Below are 22,187 nucleotides of genomic sequence, written 5' to 3'. Positions count from 1 at the left end.
AGTTCAGACACAGAGATTTGCTTCGACGCTGAATCGTGTAATGCACTTGGTGTGGGAACTCCAGGTCAAAGTTGAATCGTGTCGCAATGGGACACGAGTGGTAATTGTCCAGACAGATGTAGATAATGATGATTTAAAAAAAATCCGACGCCCGCAGTTGCCATGGATATATACCTCCCATATTCTACGCGCCATCTTGCTCGGACGTAGCACATACCCACCTACGGACGTTTGTGAGAATATGTGGGCATGTCTGGAGCTCCCAAGCAACCAAGATTCGGGTCTCTCATGACAACAGCATCAGCATAGCCAACGGCAGACAGCCAAGAAAGTCGCCCAGGACGCTGGGAGCCAACGAGGGCCCAAAAGCGCCTGAGAAGCGGACGAACATGATTCCCGCCATCTCAGTAACGGCCGAAGGCGATCAAGCACATCGTATGGGAAACGTGGTAGTTCCCTGGAATGGCTGAATTCATTTCCTGTCACCAGTCACTCCACGTTAGTTTTTCTCACGCCACATATGCATGAAGCAGCCAGATCTCCACAAGACTCCAAGAGGAAGGCAACATTAGATTGGAGGGCAAAAGCAGTGGTATTATCAGATGTCAGTACCGAGGGAGGCATACAATGAAAGAGTAGAACAGGAGTTCAGATTGTCGTTCATCGGTGGCACGTGCTTTCGCGACGGTGTCTAGACCTTGGCGCGTTTCTTGGGGCCTCGAAGACGCGACGCGTCTTCATCCACGTCAGATTCTATTACCACTTCATCCCTTTGGGCGGCTTCTCCTTCTTTGCTGGGGCAAGCCATTTCCTCATCTGCGAGCATCCGAGATCGAATCGCCCGCCATGTACGGGCCTTTCAGAACCACGGCTGGCTCTGACGGTTGAAGAAACAGCTCCTTCTTGCCTACTGGAAAACTCGCAACAACCGCCGGTCCTGACACCCAGCTTGAAGGGTGCAATTTGGAGAGCTTGTCGACCTCGAGTCAATGCACCCACCCAGAACAACCTGATCAGGTCACTGGATGCTGAATCTCTTCCCCTCTCCGATGTCGAGCCCGATCCCAGTTAGCCACTTTCAGGGCAACAGAACCCGCAGGGGGCACTGGCCAACTGCTCTCCGACGTCCCATCCACAGCACTTCCTGATCCAACATCGGCTGTCGATGACCCGATCATGACCGTATGCAAAATGGATGGTCGTTCTTAAACACATTCCGTCCATGCGGGATGTTGGTACTGATTGAGATCTATACACCGATCTCGTGGAACCAAAGACGGCAGCGTATTCGAGGATATGGATGATCTGAGTGACGTTGAGTAAGAAGACAGTGGAAAAGAGTCGAATCCAGCTTTGTACCCCCTCCACTACGGTCTCGTGTTTGACATCACGGTCACAATGTCACCAATTTCATGCCGGAATTTTCAACTTTTCCCTTGCACAGTTGAACGTGGGTGTGTGATCATTAAAATGCCCCAAGGCAAACGAATTAGGTGGTAGTCCGTCTGAGCACACACGAGAATCCATACACAGGAGGACGCTTGAGTAGGTGCTCGGAGCGCCAACCGACTGTGGACGCCTTCAAATCAGATACTATGACAGAAGACAGTGGCTTGCCTCTATCTCCCAATTGCGTCAAATTTACATTGGGAAGACGCCGCCAAGGCCTGGCTCCGACTCGGCGAACCCGGCCCAGAACATCTCGTTAAACGGGTCCATACCAAACGCGGTGTCCACATAGGGAGTGCTGATATGTTGGTGTTGATGTTGTTGTTGATGTTGTTGTTGTTGTTGAGGAGGAGGAGGAGGTAGTTGTGTTGACAGTTGGGCATTGTTCGTTGCGGTCGAGGATGAGAGGCTTCTCTGGAGACAACTTTGATGGTACGTCTTCATGTTGGCCCATTCATTCGAAATTTTCTGAAAATAGCTGCAACTATCATTCTTGAGACGGTGTAGTTCTTGAGCCCGTTCACACAGCATGTCAAGGACCTTGCCCAGCCACGCAGCCCGCTGGGACGCCTCGGTGCTCACGTACGCCGAGTCGAGAACTATCGACGACTTGGTGGAGAGCATGATTAAAAAGTTCATGGCGCGCCAGTCTAGCGCGGTCCAGTCGGCCATCTCGTCGAGTGGACAGTCGACAACCGTCGAAAGGTATTTCATGGTGCAGTGGAAGCAGTCGTAGATGATGGATACGCGGGTCGCCGACGGTACCTGTCCCTGGAGCAGGCCATACAGACCAACCTCGCGCATATATGCTTTGCTACTATAGTAGAAGCGTTGAAGACGACCTGGAATGACCGATATAGAATGAGCGAGGAGCCCAGTTTCTAGACGGACCGGCAGTGGCTTACCAATGCTAAATGCACCCGGCGGCAGGGCGGCTTTCCAGTCCTCGATCTGTTTCGACAATGCCCGGACCAGAAGCGCGATCTTCTCATCATTGAGCTCCCCGACTTTCTCCTTGGAGCCGTGATCAAATGTGTAAGTGATTTCCTCGGCGACACGGAGAGTGCGAATCATATGGATGAGGGTGGTATCCGACGGATATTGTGGGTCAGCGGCCAAAGACGCGGCACAGTCTTCGAGATATTGCGTGTAAGTCAAGATGCAAGGCTTTCGGAACATGATACAACCACTAAACGCGAGTTGTTAGCAGGTCTCCCACACGAGGCAACAAGGGGTCAACTACTACAAAGTCGAGATGGTGTACGCTCCCATATAAGCCCTTCGAGCCTCGTAGCTCCAGAACTTCGACGACACGGCTTCGCTGCACTGTGTGAGGGTAATATTCGAGCCGACAATCATGTCGTGCTGGGTGACGTTCATCGGTTTCTGGTCGATGCCTAGTTCTGCAGCCAAAGCTACCACGAGAGAGGCAAGCCTGTAGACTTGGGTGGCAACCGGGTAAGCATGCCATTGGCACCTGGACGAGAGTCAGTGGTGATTGAGCCCGGCGAAGAAGGTCTGCACGTACCAGCCAAAATATACAATCAGTGCTTGCAGGAGATCCAGCGACCGCTCTGACTTGATGAAGTACCTGTCTCCGAGGTCCCTGAGGAACTTGTCCTTCAATGCAGACTGCCGAGCGGGGTTCCGCCATGTGGTGCTGACGAGGATGGCCTGGTAAAGCATCGGTCTCTCCTCCATCAGCGAGGCAACCGGGCACGGCTCTGGGATGAGGACGTAGGGGAAGTGGTGAGACGACATGCGCCGGAAGTCGCTCATCAGCTTCTCACACTCGTCTGAGGGAATGTCGAGCAGAAAGTTGTTGGTAGCATCAGACTGGCCTGAGTGGAATCCGGAAGGCGACACTAGGCTGGCGTTCTGAGACAGCTGGGAGTCTGTATAGGATGGCGTCGAGTTGGACATGGCCGCCATGCCGTTGGTGTCACCGGCAGTCTTCTCGCTTCTCAGCAACGACAGGATCTCTGAGTAGCTGCTCTCCAGCTGTTCCACTCGACCACGCACTGCCACGACTATTAGCAACCGATACTCCGGAGAAGTCGGGGCAGAGATATGCCATACACCGGGCTTTCCGCTTGCGCTGCTTGACTTCAGGCACTTGGCATTGCTTTCCTAATCGTGAACACCTTGTGGCCAAGCACCAATCATCACTAAAACAGCCACCGAAAGAAAAGGGAACCTGAACGAGTACCCGGTCTGAGGCTGCTCACCTATTGCACGCATCGCCGCCGTCGTCGCTGGGCACACAGCGCAGCTTCTTCTCGCGGCACTCCTTACAGGCGGCGTGCTTTCTTTCCTCGGTCATTTTCGTCTTGGTTTCAGGGAGCACACGCAAGCAAACAATGCTCGACAGTTTTCAACACCGGAGCCGGTGCATAAGAAGTCATTTAAGGCCCCTGTGGACCTGTCTTAATAATTGACAAGTCGACTCATCTTCGCCTTGGGAGCGGGACCAGCTGGGAGGGTCCCTTCGGACACGGGTACAAAAACTCAACCGAACGAGCCGAATATCCGGGCCAAGGTGGTCGAATAGTGCGTCTCGAGCCGTGATGCTAACCGACTCTGTTTTAACCTCGTTTCCTCTTCCTGCACGCTGGAGAAAGGGTCTCTATACACTGGACGCCAGACTCGGGCCCTACAAGGGTTTCTGTCTGCGAGCCCGAAGGCTTGCTGTCGGCACATTATGCAATCTGGCGGACGAATGCCAGGTTTGTGGAGATGCCTGCTGTCCTGTTGCTCTGCTGCTTCTCGAATAAAGGACGCAGCACTTCCCTCCTCCCGCTTTTCGCGGTGAATGGCCTGGTAAATGCGTTGCCAGCCTTTTTAGCTCGAGGTCTGACAATCGCCGCGACATGGTTTTCCCCCCCGCGAGTCCCCGGGTTGAGCCCGCTCCAGCCATATCCGTCCCAGTCGACGAAAAGCCCCTCGGTGTGGACATCAAAGAGAGCAGCAGCAGTACCATCGACCGAGAGAGCCATACGCCCTCTCCCACCTCCATCGAGCAAGATGCGACGACGACGACGGACTGGTCCCAGTACACCCTGCGGAGGCGACCATGGCGGAGACGAGTGACCGACTTTGCCGACATCGTCGCGGCCAGATATAGCGGCGGCGGAACCTCCGATGACCCTTACATTGTGCAGTGGTTGGATCATGACCCCGAGAACCCCATGACCTTTGGCATCTGGTTCAAATGTTGGATGACCATCCTGCTTGCCTTCATGACCCTCTGCGTGTCGCTGGCCTCGTCGGCGTACACAGGTGCCGCCGAGCTCATCATCCGGGAGTTCCATTGCAGTACTGAGGTCTTCCTGCTCGGGCTGAGCTTCATGGTGATGGGCTTCGCGATCGGGCCCCTACTGTGGGCGCCGCTCGCCGAGGCCATCTCGCGACGGGACATCCTGCTGGTGGCTCTTGCCTTCTACATTGTCTGGACCGCCGTGTGTGCCACGGCACAAAATATTGCGACCCTGATCGTGTTCCGCCTGCTCTGCGGCACCTTTGGGTCGGCCGTCTTCGTCATCCCGGCCGGCCAGCTGTCCGATATGTGGGACGCGCGAGAGCGCGGCGTCGCCCAGGCCGTGTATGCGGCGGCGCCCTTTCTGGGTCCAACCTTGGGTCCCGCTGTCGGAGGGTTCCTCAGCCCGGCGGCGGGGTGGCGCTGGCTCTTTGGCTTTCTCGCCCTGTACGCCGGCATCCTGACCTTCCTGGGTCTGGTGTTTGTGCCCGAGACATACGCCCCGATCCTCCTGCGGCGGAGGGCGCAGCTACTGTCCAAGGTGACAGGCAAGACGTACATGACTAAAATCGACATCGTGCAGCCGCTGGTCTTCAAGGACCTGGTCAAGCGGTCGCTCAGCCGGCCATGGGCACTTTTATTCCGAGAGCCGATTGTGCTGGCTCTTACGGTATGTATCTTTGGTATCTCTCAGGAAACCCAGACACCATACCTCGTATAACCTGGCCCCAAAGCTCACAGTTGTGCAACAAACCTAGACCTACATGTCCGTCGTCTACGGCACACTATATCTGTGCTTCGCCGCCTTCCCCATCATCTTTCAACAGGGCTACGGCTGGAACGCCGGCGAGGAAGGGCTGGCGTTTCTCGGCATCATGCTGGGCATTCTGTCCGGCGTCGGCCTGATCATCCTGGACAACAAACGCTACGCCCGCATCCACGCTGCCCACGGTGGCTTTGCGCCTCCCGAGGCCCGGCTCCCGCCCGTCATTGTCGGCGGCGTCGTCACCGTCGTCGGCCTCGCCTGGTTCGCCGCTACGGCCGACCCCAGCATCCACTTCATCGTGCCCATCCTGGCGGGGGTGCCGTTCGGCATCGGCTTTATTCTGATTTTCATGTCCTGTGTCAATTATCTGTAAGTAACCCTTTCACCTCCACTTCTACTCCTCTTCCATCTACGATTACTACGGGTACTATGCGAACGCAAGCCTCACTCCCTCGATACAGAATCGACTCATACGTCATCTACTCCGCCTCGGTGATGGCGGGCAACTCGATCATGCGGTCGACGTTCGGCGCCGTCTTCCCGCTGTTCGCCACCTACATGTACAACAACCTGGGCCTGCACTGGGCTTCGGCGGTGCCGGGCTTCATCGCCCTCGCCTGCCTCCCGTTCCCCATCCTGTTCTACCGCTACGGCGCCGCCATCCGCCGCCGCTGCAAGTATTCCGCCCAGGCCGCCCGCTTCCTCGACTCGCTCAAGAGTGACCTCGAGAGGCAGCGCAGTCGGGCCGACCACGACGGCAAGGCCGACGAGGAGGAGGGGGGAGCGGCCAGGTTCGGGAAAGAGATGAGAGGAGAAGGCGGTGTGCGTGACGGCGGGGAGGAGGAGCAGGAAGAAGGAGAACGGGAGACGGAAGAGGTCAGACATGGCAGAATTGCCGTTATTGCCGAGTGAATGTTGTCGAACGTTCATTTATTCACGGCCACCACCACGGGGCGAGTATCTGCATTTCCCTGGCGTCTGTGGAGAAGGGTTTTGATACTATCGTCGGCGCGTTTGGTCCAGGCATAGCGCGTTTACATTGATTTCACCTGGCAGCCTACGTAGGAACTTCAGGACACACACTATTTTTATAGGGGGTGGAACAACTTATAGATGGACTGGAGGGATTGGATGGATGGGGTCCAAACAAAGTCTTCTCGGGGAGCAGATATTTTTCTCTTTCTTTCTGTATTCGTGGACAAGTTCGGTCACCAGTCTGCACTTGACTGTCGGTGGCCTATGTTGACCAAAAATCCCCCTCAGTACAGCGATTCCTGTGCTTGTTAGTCTCTGGCAAACATTCCCGCAATCCATTCGATCGCATTTTCTTGCATCCCAGTCCGGCATCGCCCAGAACCTTGCTCCAACTCATCCATTCTCTGCCGGTCCTCCGGTCCTTGCTCACGGACATGGACGCGCTCCTCCGCAAAGCTCTTCTCCCGCCCCAGGAAACAAGCACGCCGCATCAGTTCGGCCATCTCGAGGCCCTGGCCCCGCATGAGCGCGGCGTGGCCACGAGTAAGATCCTGCGCCTCCGAGCTCGGAAGGAAGATGTCGTGATGGGTGGGAGATTCCAGGAAGATCCTGACGTATGGTAGTGTGACGGACTCGGGAAGCCCGACAGTGGGCCAGCGCCTGAGGACTTTTCGGCGGCGCGGTCGGGACGTGGGTGTTGATATCGGGTTGCTACCATTTTCATCACTTGGAGGTTGGCCTGTATCGTGCGGGGAGTCTGGGGAGCCTGTCTGTGTTGAATACCTCCGTTGCCGCGAGCCACCGTCGACGGAGCCAAGGGAGTCGTAGTCCCCGTCGCTGTCTAGCTGGTCCAGTGCAGTGTGATCAATCGACTGGCTTGCTACCGTGGTTGACAGGGGCGTGTCTTTGCCTGAGGCACGGAGGAACAGCATCGGACTCGCAAACGGGTCGAAGTAAGCGGACGGCGTCTCGAACAGTCTCGACCGTAACCTGATCAGCTGCTCTGCGGCAGCAATAACCGACTGAGTATCTACACCATAGCGGCTCGCGACCTTCTGTTTCTGCCTCTTCTGCGAAGGAGAGGATGTGTCGACAACGCGTAGCTGCTCGACAACATCGTCCAACCCCGTCCAATCCACCATGGGTTCAATCACCGCAAGAGCATGAATTTCATTCGGCTTTGTCAGGGCCAGCATGGTCGCGAGCGCACCTCCAATATTTCTTCCCAGGAGACATATCTTCGGTGGCCCCTCGAAACCCACGTTGAATGGAGAGGTTGGAGATGTGAGGTAGTCGAAAGCCGTAGAGACGTCGTGGACGGGGACCGGAAAGCACGTCGATTCTTTCGGCGGGACTGCTGGGTCTATGCTATTCCCCAGCCTGTAGCTGATGGAGACGAGCGAGGTCGACGGTGGGAAGCTGTGCTGCAGCTGAGCAAGGTCTTCGCTCGACGGGGTGTCATGTGTCCCTATGGAAGGACCAGGAGGGAAGTGAACGAGCAGATCTCGGGGTCCATGCTTATCTACTGCATGTTGATCAGGAGAAAAGACACTATGGCAGTCAGTAACTGGTCAACTTGTCGAAAGATTTCATGTACTCGAGTTTGACAGCGCCACTCACGCCAACCGGCAGGTCAATGCTATGGTGGTTCCATGCTTTCGAGGTCAAGGCCGAAGCAAAAAGCCTCTTTGGACGAAAGTCGCTTCCAGGAACGCGTTTTTGCGTAGTCCGAGCAAAGGTGTCGACACCTCGACGGCAAAAACATAGACGCATCACATATTAACAGATGCTGTGCATGAGTTCTGGGATGAAGAAAATCAGGTGACCTGCATTCAGCTAGTGACGTTGGTGGTGTTATTAGGCTATGGGTAATCACGAGCCTCCTACACTACCACCATATGTATCTCCCACTGCCAGAAACCATTACCTTTACCTCTACCTCCCACACAGCGCCTATTAATTACAGCACGATACCAGGATACCAGTTACAGTCATACAGTAGGCCACTAGGTTAGTGGGCTAGTGAGGTTTGGGGTGATGCCGGCCAGTGACCTCAGTCTCGCCTACAATACCTATCGTGAGAGCCACAACAACCTCCCGCCTTGACAGCTTGGGAACTCGAACTTGGATGATCCCACAACCCTGTCACAATCAGCTACACCTCCGTCGTGCTTTACTTGCTTCGGAGTTCGGCATGTCGAACCGGGTTATCAAGTTTCCAGTTCACCGCAGCTCACTGCCAACGCCGCGGATACCTCGATTAGCGTCTCCCTTATATTACCTGCAGACAAAGCTGATCGCCCTGCTGTGTCATAGTCGGCTTCAATCAAATCCGGCTGCCAAAGGAAGGGGAAAACTACTTTCTACTTTCCAAATTCCCATCAGCTGCTCCCTCCCCCTGTTCTCCTCCCTCCTCCTGTTCTCTTCCCTCCTCCTGTGAGCCATCATCACTGTCCTCTTCAGCCCTCATGAGACGCGTCTCAGCCACCTCAAACGCACGCCAATAGTTGTCTCCTGGATCAGCGTCGTCAGGGATCTCTTCAATTTCTTCAAGTCTCGTCCCTACACGAGCCGCATCCGCCATGCTGATATCTTCCTCAAGCTCCACCGTCCTCGTTTCCTCAATGACGGGAGGTTCATTCATCAGCGCTCCTCGAGGATGTGTGCAATCCTCATACAGCATGATCGTTGACGGCAGTGTGGTCGTGGCGGCTGTCGCCATCTGGATATATTCCACCTTGAGCTGGTGGAATCGTGCGGCCCAGATGGATTTCTCCTCCAGGACGACATTCGCCTTCAATGACCTCCCATCCTTGAGCGGACCGATATTTCCTCCAATGGGCACTCCAGTCGCAGCCCCTATCACTGCAGAGCTGACACCAAGCGTCGCCGAATGTGTATGGCTGTAGTCCGTTCTGGCCATGACCTCTTCCAGCTCATAAAAGCCTGTGACGCAAAACACCTTCGGTTTCTGGAAGGTTGCTGCATAGAATATCCACTGACTTTTCGCAACAGAAAGCCACCGGGTAAGCCGCTTGAGGATGGTGTCGTCCTGAATGACCTTCTCAAAAAAGTTGTCTACACTGTCATTGCTATTCCTGTGAACGCGTACACGGAGTATCTCTGTCAGTCGCCACTTACTTTCCCAGAATCACTCGACGGCCAGATTTGGCAACCACCAGCTTCTTGCATTTGCTCGCATACTCATATCCAACCGTTGCCAGATCCAGTGCCTCAATGCCCAGGCCAAATTTGGTGTCTTTTGTCGCCACAAAGCAGCCGCTGATTGATTGTGAGATGATCTGGTTTCGTTTCTCCAATTCAGCGAAATCCGATTCACTATCTGCTCGGTCACTTCTTGACAGCGAAGGTAGCACGAAGCCTACCTCAATTTCGGAAATGAAACCGACCGAAGTTCTGGGTCGGCATAATTTTTGTACACCAGAGTGCCCAGAGTGAGCAAATTGGGGGAGATCCCGTGATTGTAAAGGTAGAATGAAGGTCGACTCATGCTGGCAGATGACAACTGTCTTCGATCTTGGAAGCAGGAGAGGTCGACCGAGCAGTGGATATAAGCCCCCAAGATGAGGACGAGGGGTCCTCGTATTCAAGGACTTGCGCTTTTGCAACAAACCAATGACCACCCTACCAAGTCCCTGGGCATCCTGGGCAGCAAAACCCCCCTACCTCTCCAGTTGCCTTGAACCTCAGCCCTTTTCTCCTTTACGGCGGTTTGCTTCTCAAATACGAGTTTAAAGAGTTCTTATCTGCGCGATTGGATCAAAAATCCCTCATTCCGTGTTGCCTTGCTCACATCACCGCTGGATCCCAGTCCTCTTCGCATGATTTAGACTCCAGGTCTGCCTTCTGTCCCTAAATTCTCTCAGCCTTATAGTGCTGTCAGATACATACAACACGTATGAGACAGTCTCAGAGTCTCTGACCAAGTACTGGAATGCCCCAATGGATTTCAAGGAGCTGTCTGATTCCTTTGGCGGGACAATATTTCCTGATGAATACCGAGTTGACTTACAGGACTGCGATCAGAGGATCACTGGCCTTGAAACAGCAACTCTGCGGTCGCCTAGTGTCAGAGACGAGGCTTCGATCATTCTTCTGCGATTGATTCACTCTGCGATGAGTGGAGATCTTGCCCGGGCAGATGATTGCCTCAATCGACTATCACAGCTTCCAGATCGCGAACTAGGACCGTCATGGCCCTTTCGACGTGATGCGTATGGCTTCTATATCACTTCTCTCAAAAGGATGCCACCAATTCTGCGATTCTGGACAGGCAGGACCAACCAAATTGGCGTGCTCAGAGACTATGAGCTTGCTATCCAACAATCCCGGAGACGTCAGATCCATCAGAAAGCACGCCTCAAGCATGAAATTCAGAATCAACTTGATAAGGTAGAATTCTACGTCATTTATGATATTTCGGATTTCCATTCCTACCTCTGGATGCAAGCATTCGAACATCATCCGCAGTATCCAGACCACTTTCTGGCTGTCCTGTTCGATGCATGCGAGCCTTGTTCCCTGGAAACAATCCACCATACAGACGACTTGGGACTCACAAAGACTGCGGCATACTTGAAAAGACTCACCTTACAATACCTTTTGGCTGGCGCTTCGGGAAATGCAGCTGCCGCTGTTCAGGAACTGAATGCTCTTTACATCCAACAAGAAGATCTCGTGGGTGAAGCGAATGTCAAATTGGTTCAAGGAGACAACTATTTCTCATTGCCTTTCACAAGCCCGATAGCTCTAAATTTGATGCCACACGGGCGAGACCTAGGCTGGGATAACGCTGCAATGGATTCGATTGAAACGCCTCTCGCTCCCCGAGACATTGATTCAGCCAGATCGTGCTATGTCGAAGCATATCATTTATTTGAAGCCGCTGGATCTCGCGCTGGAATGGGAGCAGTAAGCCTCCGGTATGCATGCTTAGACCACATCCAGGCTATTGAGTCAATGAAAAAAGCAGGCGACGAGCCCCCTGCTCAATTGCTTGAGAATGCCCACGAACACTTGGAGAATGCCGTTGAATTGTTCTCGGGAGACAACACGCATTCGCTCATAGTGTCCGGCCACATCTTGATGCTTAACATTACCAGCGACAGGCATCAAGATATTTTGAATCAGGCTTACGAGCTTGGTGATCGTTGCCGGGTCATGGACAATGTCAGCGTTTCCCAGTTTGTCGGGATGCTTCTACTCCGGCTTGGTCGCAAGTTTTCCCTCCTGGCATCCGGCATGCAGAAAGCGGTGCTGTGTTGCTATTGCGCAGAAGTCTGCTGCCACGCCTTCAGAGACCCTTACCTGCAATTGAGCGCGGCGTACTCTCTTGCTGCATTTCAGTTCGAGAAAGGGAACGTTCCGACGGCCATTACGCATATTGAACGTGGCCGAATCCTCCTGCATCAGGTTGCGGTTCACATTGATCGTCTTTCAGAATTCGCGGACCATGAAGACCACCGACAGATTCTGAGAACGGTTCGCGCCAACTGCATCAGTCGTTTCAATAACCTAGCTGGATCTGTCTCTGGCTCTCACGCGAGGACCAGTCCGAATGTGCAAAGCTCGTCCGACGCCGTGCAAGACGGATCATCTCTAGAGGTTATATTGAGTAGCTTGACAATGAATCCATCCTTGAAGGCGTTGGCAGATGAGCTCCTCAACACAGAAAGATTGATTGCACCACTGCGAACAATATTCCAAGAGGCCGTGGAGCAGCGTCGGACAATTCTACGCTTGGATGCAGACATAGACGCAGCAAAGGATTGCCTGAAGCAAGCACTCCTACGGATCGAGGCTGTCAAGCTCCCCTGCCGCTCTTCCGAAGTTGATGTATACCAGATAATCTTATTGCAGCAGATGGGTGAGTTTGAAAGAGCACGCCAACTTCTTCCGTTGACCATGCCTGCGTGGCTGGGAGGAAAAGGTGGAAATGCCTCCGTCGATAGAAGTTCAAGTCCCGAAATTGCCGGACTGACTTCTCAAAGACGCAGACAAGACGCACAGAAGTATATATCCCTGTGTTTCGTTACTAAATCTTGGGGTTTGGGATCGGAGCTCCTTGAGCGCGTGGAGCAGACGGTTCCGGAATACCTGGACGAAATCAAGAGCGCTGTTGGCCCGCATGACTGGATGGACATGTTTTGGATTGGATGCATACATGAGCGTTCAGGCAAGCTCACGTCTGCATTGACGTGGTATATCGACGCATTCCAGACCGTGGAAACAAACTACAAGAGGTTGGCAGACATCAATGAACGCCGCAATCTCTACGACAGGATCCATTCAAGCGAGCTATTTTTTGGACTCGCCCGCATTGCATGGCTGTTCTCTCAGTCACAAGATCAAGATGAACCTGTCATCGATCTTGATCGATGGCAACTGACACCGGCGCAATGGAAGGAGCAGATTCTTCGATTCCTGGACATGGGTCACTCGCGAGCGCTGCTCGATCTTCTCATCGCGGAGCAGGCCACAGACCGCGAACAACTACACAACTGGTCGGAATATTCATATCGATTGAGGGAGCACGAACTCGGAGCTTTTAACACTCGTCCCCAACAACGCAACGATGCCGAGTCTTCCACCGCGGCTGCCACTGAGACGAAACACGAATATCTAGATAAGACACTGGCCAGATTGGAAGCAGAGCTTGACCCTGTCAGCCTGACTAGACTCGTGCCAGACGTTGAGGTAACCGCCAGTCTCAATGAGATGATCTACAGCTCCATTGCCACAGATGCTGTAGTTGTGCATATCAATATCTCGCGGGATGGACTGCTCATCTTGTGCATCGGCTCACACGGCATCGAGCACATTTACTTCGACGAGATCATCGATATGGAGGTGGAGAAGCACACTCTTCGTTGTCTGAAACTTTTTCGCGATGGAAAGGATGGAAGAATTCCAGATCTCTTGAGTTGTCAGGAGGCATTGCTCAATGTCTCCAACATCATCATCAAGCCCATCTCACCATACCTGAAGACACGAGACCACGTCATATTTGTTCCCTCGCGCTCTCTGAACAAGTTTCCATTCTCCGCGTTGACTTTGGACGGAGAACCACTCTTTCTCACCAAGGACGTCTCGATGTGCCCGAGCCTAGCTGCGCTTGGTCGCCTGACAAAAAAGCAGAGAGACATCGAGGGATCGGTCGGGATAGTGTACAATGACGCTAAAGGTCCCAGGCCCCTGCACTTATCAGCTGCCGCGTCTATCCAGATCGCGAGAACTTTCAACACAGTCCCTCTTCCCACAACCGTGGCGTCGCACAAAGACTTCAGCAGGCTCTACGAACATTCCGATGTCATGTTCATCGCAACGCACGGAACCCAGCACGAGCAATCCGCGTGGGAGTCTACTTTGGCGCTGAATCCACCCTTCCGCGTGCTTGATCTTTCTCGGATGCGCAGCAGCGCGGCCCTGGTCATCTTCGAGGCCTGTGTTAGCGGCTTGGGCGAGGAGACTGTTGGCAACGACATGCTGGGCTTCTCACATATCGTTCTCTCATCCGGTGCCTCTGCGTTCCTGGGCGCCTTGTGGTCAGTCAGCGATGAGGCGTCTGCGTTGTTGATGGTATACTTCTTCCATGTGCTCAAGGAGGCCACCGAGCGCAAAGCAAAGGAAGGTGTCGAGTCGGTATCGATCGCCCGGTGTTGGCGCAGGGCGCAGCTTCAGTTGTACAAGACGACCGCAAGCAGCGCCATTTCGACGTTCCAGGAAATGGCAGAGCAGTGTCAAGAGGCAAGGAAGGCGCAGAAACACCCAGACGGGACCCAAAAGCCTGCACTCATCTTCCCTTCTCAGTCCAGGAGGTTCCAAAACGCGGTGCAGAGCATGATTGAGACCATCGAGATGCAGGGTGCAGACTACAAACATCCGTTCTACTGGGCACCGTACGTTCTCGTGGGGCACGGGGGGTTGCTTGTCTAGGCACACTGGATCGTTAGAGTCTTTACTAGGAGGCAGCCTTTGTGGTGGAAATTACTAGGCATTTCATGACTCTTCTCCTGGGCTTAATTCAGAAGTGTTTGAGAAATGAGGCGGACTGGATGATCAATGGTGCAATCACGCCGCATTTTGTCCACGGCTTCCTTGATCGAATTGACTTTGAGGGTCGAGGCCTGCTCTTTCCATTGCTCTGACGATGGACGTTCAACCGAGCCTCGATGGAGAAAACTTCGGATGCCACAGAATGGTTGGGATTCCAGCCAGAGAGGTCTCTCGTTGCTTGCCATTTTTCATGCAATATGTGCCAGCCTTACATCATTCCAGCTCGGCAAGATGATGCACAGGACTCAATTTCTTTGGTTCTGCCACTGAGACAACGCGATCAGAAACTCCATCTCTTTCGGCACTCGATCTCCATTTACCAAAGACAGGAGGGCTGAAGGGAGAGCAATGCTGATCTCACCGCGGATGAAGCGCTAACCGCTTGTATCAGCGAGTCCCAGCTCTGCAGGATCAGCCATGTCTTTGCCCAATTCACGGAAGCCGGTTCTCTCCAGGGTTACCGTACATGTTGGCCATCGACTTGATCGTCAGCTCGGGTCCAGGTCTCCAATCAAATCGGATCGGATGTAATGAACGTCGCCAGGTCGACCCAGCCAAGTATTTGGGAGGTGCCTCGCTTACCTATCAAACATCTATTGGTCTGCCGTCCTCTGCCCGAGGCAACTCCCTTTAAGGTCTACCATGGAAAGGGTTTCGACAAAGTTTAAGTACGAAGATACGACGCGGTCTTTTTGCGGAAAGATTCACTTTCCATCCCCTTATCACTATGATAGTGGAGTCTATAAGAGAGTGAAGCCCCAATCAGCACCACTCAGACCCCGGCTTTCATTCTCCGCTCTGAATACTTCCCTCAATCTGGGGGAGGGGCTAGTGAGGCCCTTCCGGAGACCCAGGGGCATTCACAATCACCCTGATTAGTTACCCACAAGCCTTTCCATTCTCTTTCCATTTCTCCAGATCATATGATGAGGGCCCACGCAGATTGTGTGATGCTTAACTCTCCTCGCCCCCTCCGCTTTCCCCCTTCCCCTCCCCCCTCTTCATGCACCAAGCCATTCTGGGCAGCCACCCAGTTGTCGGCCTCAGCTTCGTTTGTTTACATCAAGGAACCGGTCGTAGCACGGGGAATGGATCCCACTTACGGACATCGAGAACCGAGGGAACGGTCTGGTGTCTACAAGTCTCCTTCAGTGGTAAGGATATTTTTTTCGTAATTTGCCCACAGCCGCCGCTCGGGATCAGAGCTACTAGACTTTATATCTCTGGGGCATTCAATCCGAATACCTCTAGGAGTCATCATACCACGACAACGACTTCCAAACACATTGTGTGGTGATACATTACCCTCTGTCAACTGAGTGCCCATCATGCTCGTAAGCAGCGTGCTTCCGCACGACATCTCACCTTTGTTCATTGCCCTTTTGCTGGGGTCGGTGGGTGCCGTGCTCCTCAGCATCCGCCTTCTCTATAACCTCTACTGGCATCCTCTCTCGAAATATCCCGGACCATGGTACGCAGCTGCGACTTCTCTGTCGGTGGCGGTTATATCGGTGTTGAAGGCTGAGCCACAATGGCTGATGAGTGTGGTAAGAAAATACGGGAGTGCGTGGCATTTACCTTCTCCCTCCCCTGTTTCTGGAACTGCTTGATTAATTCGCTTCCACTTTTTTTCCCGCTTTATAGCTGAGTCACCGATCCGGATCTCACCCAACGTGTTGCTGTTCCCCAAGCCGTCCTCCCTCAAGGAGATATACTGGGACCCCAAATGTAACACCAAGATGTCTCTCTATGGGACCGGGGCGTTGGGACCTCCTCACCTTTTCACGACACTCGATGGCGAAGAACACAAGAACCTGAGAAAGGCTCTTGGCGGTCAACAGGTATTCATTCCATGCCCATCTGTCTCTGCCTTTTTCTTCAGTGCAGCAGCTTACCAGCGTGTGACCGGTGTAGTGGACCATCGGGTCTCTGAAGAACAACTGGGAGCCTCGCATCGACGATTTGGTCCGTCTCTTCATCCGCAAGATGACGGAGAAGGCTCAAACCCAGGAGACAGTCTTGCTTTCGGAGAGAGTAGCGCAAGTGTTTTCCAGTGCGCAGTGCCTGACCCGGTAACTGACCGTATATCAGCGAATTCGCCGCGGATATCATGACCATGATCTCCTTCACCGAGCCTTGGGGCTTTGTCAAAAACAGCCGTGACGAACGCGGGATCCTCAGCAGCTGGCGCAAAGGACTCCCCTTGTTTGGATTTGCTGGACGATCCGTCTCCTTTCGAAAACTTCTGGCCATTCCTGGCATTGGCGAGCAGCTCCTCCCCAAGGCCACCGACAAGGACGGATTCGGGTATCTGATGAACTGGGCCGACAAGGAAGTGTCGCGCCGCGAGGAGAAGTTGGGGGACGGCCTGACTTCGACGCAACCAGATTTTCTGCAACAGTGAGTTTCAAAGCGCGGAAACACGACACGGCGCAAGAGCTAAATTCTTTGACAGCTGTCTAGACGCGCGAATGGACGGAAAGCCGCTGAGCCCGGTCCAAAAGCGAGCCCACGTAACACTTCTGATTCAGGCAGGAGCAGACACCACTGGGACTGCGCTCGGCGCCACGTTACGATTCTTGTCATTGAACCCCGACAAGATGAAGCGTGCGTGGGAGGAAGTTGACGCCGCCGACCGTGCAGGTAAATTGTCGGACCCAGTCCAATACGAAGAAACGCGCGAGCATCTGCCGTTCTTCTGTGCGTGCATCAAAGAGGCCATCCGGTTATGTCCCCCTGCCGACAATCTCTTCGGGCGTGTGGTTGGAAAGTCCGGCAAAGTGATCGAGGGCCACTTCCTTCCTCCCGGGACGGAGATCACGAGCAACGCGTATGTCGTTCAGCGAGATCCGGTTCTGTACGGCCCTGACCCCGAGGCCTTCCGGCCCGAACGGTGGCTCGAAAGCAAAGAAAAGGCCGCGGAACTGGAGCTTCACAGCTTTGTGTTTGGCATTGGGCCCCGTATCTGTCTGGGCAAGGACGTCGCCATTATCGAGCTGCACAAGCTTCTCCCCGAGGTAGGTCGATCGATCTCTCTCCGCCGTCAAGGGCGGTAAAAGCTGACCTCATTCTCTCTCTCTCAGATTATTCGTCGCTTCGATATCGAGCTGGTCACCCCAGGACGATTTGTGGTGGCCGGAGGAGTCGCCTATTTCAACGACTTTAACGTGAAGTTGATCGCGAGAGAGGAAGTAGCTTGATAGACAGGAGTCCACCAGTGAGCGAGCGAGCGATCAAATGGACCAGCGTGTATTTGTTGAGAAGAGACGCCTGATGATGAGTTGGCTTCATCCAGGGCTGTTTCTGGCGCCCTATGTAAGGCTTCGGGAGGCAGTAGTCCAAGACAGCAGTAATGCCGTATCAGCGAGAATAACGATGATATTGTTGGGCATGCATCGATTCGGCACTGGTTGGACGAAGAGGATGTGGACGATATGGACAGTGTGGGCAGTGTGGACAAAATGGACAATATATATACACCTCCTCTGATGGCCATATACCTCACCGTATTCCGCTACTCCTCCACCAGTTCAAGCCACAGACTCGGCCATCGCCGGGACATTTATCGACGCCGTGGAGCAACCAAGCACCCAGCCGATGATGACCCTCGGCAACTGACTCGATGCTGGCGGTGGCATCCATACTATTCCCTCTGGCAGGGGGCCCATGGAATCCGTCGCTCACCTGATCAATGAACAAATAAACAGGCATTCACTCTGACTCCGAAGCAATTCCAAACCCTTGATTTGCTGGTTGGTTAGCCTGATTCTTCACGATCCGCTCCGTCAGGTCAGTCAAGTCACTCACTCACTCATTGACTTTCGAGAAGCGAGAAGCGGGTTCCCAAGTGATGGAGAAACCCAAGAAATTCTACACCAAAGACTACATGTCCCGACCGGGCATGTCGTTCGCGATTGAGATTGCCGATCCGGTGCAGAGGATCGAGGAGTTCATGAACCGATATAAACGGGAGCCCGTTGCAGAAGTAAGCTTCTCTCTCCTCTCCCCTGCCCTCTCCCTGCCCTCCCTTCGTTGTTGGAGGAAACGAACAATGTACATACTCGCCGTGCGGTAAGACCGACTCTGACCGCTAACCTTTCAGGGTTTCGAAGAATCGCTGATGACGCGAGACCTGCGGGTCGTGAGCGCGACGGGCCCGTCAAACAACACAGCCAACACCGCCACGGCCGTCTTCGAGATGGACATCATCCCCATGTATGGAACGCGGATGGGCAATGCGTCGGGCGCAGCCATCACGCTCGTCCACGACATGTGCACGACTATGGCCATGGCGCCACTGGCCACCAGGGACTTCTGGCACTTTGGCGGCGTGTCCCGTGTCCTCAGCGTCACGTACCTGCGCCCGACCAAGACGGGCTCCACGGTGGTGATTGAGTGCGAGGTGTTGCAGGTGGGGGCGCGATTTGGTAGGTACCATGACCCCACCAGCAGCGGCGATGTGTATATGCATATATATACATATATCACGCTGGTTGTTGGAAGCAGAAGTAGCTAACCGATCTCCAACAACCCGTCAGCAACGATCCGCGGCGTCATGAAGGACAAAGCCACCGGTGACCTCCTCTCCGTCTGCGAGCACAACAAGGCCAGTATCATCTTTCGCGACAAACCCAAGATTTGAAAGGTGTGGCTTGTATTCATGCCACGGATCAAGTTTCCGTTGTGCCGGAGACTTCCAGAGATCTGCATCTCGACCGATTATCAGCATCGACAGCCGGGTCATGCCCTCCAAGTGCCAGCCGATGCAGGTTGTGCAGCCGTCTGTCATTGTCTGGCTCGGACAGTCCCATCCGCGCATGTATTTGACAAAAGTGTAAGGTGTGGCACCATCACACCCTCCCACGGATCTTATCCCGCCTGCCCAGAGAGTTCCGCCACTCTTCAGCCACTGACATACTACGGACATGGGCGATACGAGCCCGCCCAGAACCAGTTGACATCCTCCGAAAGCACCATTGGTCGAAACACCACCACGACTGGCAGGGGGACAACAGAAATGATCTCATAATACTTGAAATCCCAACATTGTAACACCGGATTTCTGTTCCCTCAAAAGGTTGGCCTGGGCGTAATTTGATGTCATTCTTTATAGAGACTTGCTTTTTCCTCGTTCAGTGGCGTATCCTTTTGTGTCTCTCCCTCTCATTCACTTTTTGTTTCTCCTGCCACATTATAGAGTACACGATAACATTTGTTAGAATTTTTGCTTTGCTTTGCTTGCCGACATGGGCCCCACACCCGAGAATCACTGCATGTTGCAGGGTTTCGAATGGAACGTCCCTGCCGATCAGAAACATTGGATTCGGTTGCAAAATGCCCTGCAAGACCTGAAGAACATTGGAATAGACAACGTCTGGCTCCCACCGGCGTGCAAAGGTCAAGGTGGTGACCAGGCCAACGGTTATGACATTTATGACTTGTATGATGTTGGCGAATTTGAGCAAAAAGGCGCCAAATCGACCAAATGGGGCCCCAGAGAGGATCTGGATCAGTTGAGCAAACAAGCCAAGGAGCTGGGGATTGGGCTGTACTTCGACGCGGTGCTGAATCACAAGGCTGGTGCAGACAGGAAGGAGAAGTGCCGGGTCGTCGAGGTGGATCAGAGTGGTAAGACAGTTCACCGTGCAACATGCTCGCAAGAGTGCTTCTCGGGACTAACCCAACTCTCAGACCGAAACAAAGAGATCGGAGAGCCGTTCGAGATCGAGGCGTGGCTGGGCTTCGACTTTCCTGGACGTGGCGACAAATACTCGGCGCAAAAGTACCACTGGGAGCATTTCTCTGGGACCGACTACGACGCCGCCACCGAAAGAACCGGCATCTTCCGCATCCTCGGCGACAACAAGCATTGGTCCCGTTCTGTAGGCGACGAGGCCGGCAACGCCGACTTCCTCATGTTTGCCGACCTCGACTACAGCCATCCCGAGGTGGCCAAGGACGTGATCCAGTGGAGCGAGTGGGTCGTGAACGAGTTCCAGCTGAAGGGATTCCGCTTCGATGCCTGCCAACATTTCTCGGAGCGTTTCACCAATGATCTCGTCAAAAATTTGGAGGACAAGTTCGGCAAGGACTCGTTGTTCTTGGTTGGCGAATACTGGAGCGGCGACCGACAGGAAATGCTCGAGTGGCTCGACAACATGTACCATCATGTGTCGTTGTATGACTCGCCCCTGGTGTATTCCTTCTCCCAAATCTCCAAGACGGAGAAGGCGGACCTCCGCAAAGTGTTCGACAAGAGCCTCGTGCAGGCCAAGCCGGAGTCTGCGGTCACGGTGGTGATGAACCACGACACGCAGCCGGGCCAGACGGTCGAGACCCCCATCGAGGGCTTCTTCAAGCCCATCGCCTACGCGCTGATCCTGTTGCGGCGCGAGGGCTACCCGTGCGTCTTCTACGGCGACCTGTACGGCATGAAGGGCAAGCACGCCGAGCCTCCGGCGTGCGGCGGGAAACTGCCTCAGCTCGTGCTCGCGAGGAAGCTCTTCGCGTACGGCGACCAGGACGACTACTTCGACGAGGACCCGAACTGTCTCGGGTTCGTGCGCCGGGGCACCGACGACCGCACATCCGGCCTGGCCTGCGTCATGTCGAACGCCGAGCCCGGCACCAAGAGGATGTTCGTGGGCAAGGAGCACGCCGGGGAAGTCTGGACGGACGTGCTGGGGTGGCAGACGGAGGAGGTCACGATCGGAGAGGATGGATTTGGCGAGTTCATGTGTCCCGGCACGAGCGTGAGTGTGTGGGTGAGCAAGGACGCCGAGGGAAGGGAGCGGATGGATCAGTTGAGCTTTGATAGCGACATCTACGCCAAAGCATAAGCATAAGCAGCACGCAGGCAGGCAGGACTGGGGCCCGGAAGGGATTGGGGATATAAGGATATGATAAAAGGGAAAGGATGTTAGACGGGATGGATTGTTAGGCTGACAGAGCGGCAGGGCAGGGCAGGGCAGGGCACGACAAGGTTAGGACTGGTTCGGGATATAGGCTCGCCCGCTGGAAAAAGAAGCATCAATCATCATCTGAGATCTTAATAGATCTTAGAGAGCAATAGTTATACATATACAGAACAGGGAGACTGAATCTAGACTGTTTTGGGAAATAGGAAGATCACCTAAGAGAGGCGGCGGCGTCGTTGTTGTCGTCATCGTCGAACCTGCAGACAGACTCACGGATATTGGGTATCGTTGTCAGACTCAGAGTCGGAGATGGGGACGGGGTGATAGAGCAATGCACTGGAGCAAATATGTGCCTGAAGTCTAGACCTGTGAGGCTGCACTGGACTGAACTTCTATTGAACACATTCGACCTCTCGCTCGTAGATAGATAGATAGATACTTGTTGTTTACATACAGACAGACAGTTATCGAAGATCTCCTAATTCCCCTCTGCTCTACAGCATGTCTACTATTCTCCTCTCCGCCAAGTACATCAAACAACACAACACCATCAGGCCTTCCAAGATCGACCAGCCCTAAGGAACGAGTTCACAGCGCCACGCAAACGGCATGAATAGGATTCCCCAGAAGAAAAATGCCGATCACCACTTACTTCTTCCGACAATCCTCTGGATGCTGATGACGAACGACTCGGGCATTCATAGGCAGGCTGGGTGCTCTCCTCCTGGCTAGTGGGCTCGTATCGTAC

At 54.0% G+C, this 22,187-nt stretch overlaps 7 protein-coding genes across 7 annotated transcripts; 5 read left to right on the top strand and 2 right to left on the bottom strand.

Moving 5' to 3' along the window:
• Positions 1-1,641: 1,641 nt before the first annotated feature.
• On the bottom strand, positions 1,642-3,772 carry AYL99_03576 (hypothetical protein; the record flags this gene model as incomplete). The annotated part of the gene is made up of 5 exons (XM_018835090.1): positions 1,642-2,638; positions 2,696-2,926; positions 2,978-3,470; positions 3,529-3,617; positions 3,678-3,772. The coding sequence occupies 5 exons, from the start codon at positions 3,770-3,772 to the stop codon at positions 1,642-1,644; spliced, it is 1,905 nt and encodes a 634-aa protein (XP_018694740.1).
• Positions 3,773-4,319: 547 nt separating this feature from the next.
• AYL99_03575 (hypothetical protein) lies at positions 4,320-6,383 on the top strand (the record flags this gene model as incomplete). Its single annotated transcript, XM_018835089.1, has 3 exons — positions 4,320-5,375; positions 5,464-5,840; positions 5,933-6,383. The coding sequence occupies 3 exons, from the start codon at positions 4,320-4,322 to the stop codon at positions 6,381-6,383; spliced, it is 1,884 nt and encodes a 627-aa protein (XP_018694739.1).
• A 371-nt stretch (positions 6,384-6,754) lies between these two features.
• On the bottom strand, positions 6,755-9,957 carry AYL99_03574 (hypothetical protein; the record flags this gene model as incomplete). The annotated part of the gene is made up of 4 exons (XM_018835088.1): positions 6,755-7,997; positions 8,807-9,538; positions 9,588-9,803; positions 9,857-9,957. The coding sequence occupies 4 exons, from the start codon at positions 9,955-9,957 to the stop codon at positions 6,755-6,757; spliced, it is 2,292 nt and encodes a 763-aa protein (XP_018694738.1).
• Positions 9,958-10,409: 452 nt separating this feature from the next.
• AYL99_03573 (hypothetical protein) lies at positions 10,410-14,402 on the top strand (the record flags this gene model as incomplete). Its single annotated transcript, XM_018835087.1, has 1 exon — positions 10,410-14,402. The coding sequence occupies one exon, from the start codon at positions 10,410-10,412 to the stop codon at positions 14,400-14,402; it is 3,993 nt and encodes a 1,330-aa protein (XP_018694737.1).
• A 1,448-nt stretch (positions 14,403-15,850) lies between these two features.
• Positions 15,851-17,722, top strand: AYL99_03572 (hypothetical protein; the record flags this gene model as incomplete). Its single annotated transcript, XM_018835086.1, has 6 exons — positions 15,851-16,085; positions 16,167-16,363; positions 16,437-16,567; positions 16,614-16,922; positions 16,978-17,539; positions 17,606-17,722. The coding sequence occupies 6 exons, from the start codon at positions 15,851-15,853 to the stop codon at positions 17,720-17,722; spliced, it is 1,551 nt and encodes a 516-aa protein (XP_018694736.1).
• A 650-nt stretch (positions 17,723-18,372) lies between these two features.
• Positions 18,373-19,164, top strand: AYL99_03571 (hypothetical protein; the record flags this gene model as incomplete). Its single annotated transcript, XM_018835085.1, has 3 exons — positions 18,373-18,507; positions 18,625-18,949; positions 19,061-19,164. 3 exons carry the CDS (start codon positions 18,373-18,375, stop codon positions 19,162-19,164), a joined length of 564 nt encoding a protein of 187 aa, XP_018694735.1.
• A 604-nt stretch (positions 19,165-19,768) lies between these two features.
• On the top strand, positions 19,769-21,361 carry AYL99_03570 (hypothetical protein; the record flags this gene model as incomplete). The annotated part of the gene is made up of 2 exons (XM_018835084.1): positions 19,769-20,150; positions 20,214-21,361. 2 exons carry the CDS (start codon positions 19,769-19,771, stop codon positions 21,359-21,361), a joined length of 1,530 nt encoding a protein of 509 aa, XP_018694734.1.
• Between the last annotated feature and the right edge of the window lie 826 nt (positions 21,362-22,187).

This window comes from Fonsecaea erecta (genome assembly GCF_001651985.1).
Source record: "Fonsecaea erecta strain CBS 125763 chromosome Unknown Scaff3, whole genome shotgun sequence".
Classification (NCBI taxonomy): domain Eukaryota; kingdom Fungi; phylum Ascomycota; class Eurotiomycetes; order Chaetothyriales; family Herpotrichiellaceae; genus Fonsecaea; species Fonsecaea erecta.
This window is presented reverse-complemented; position numbering and strand designations above follow the sequence as displayed.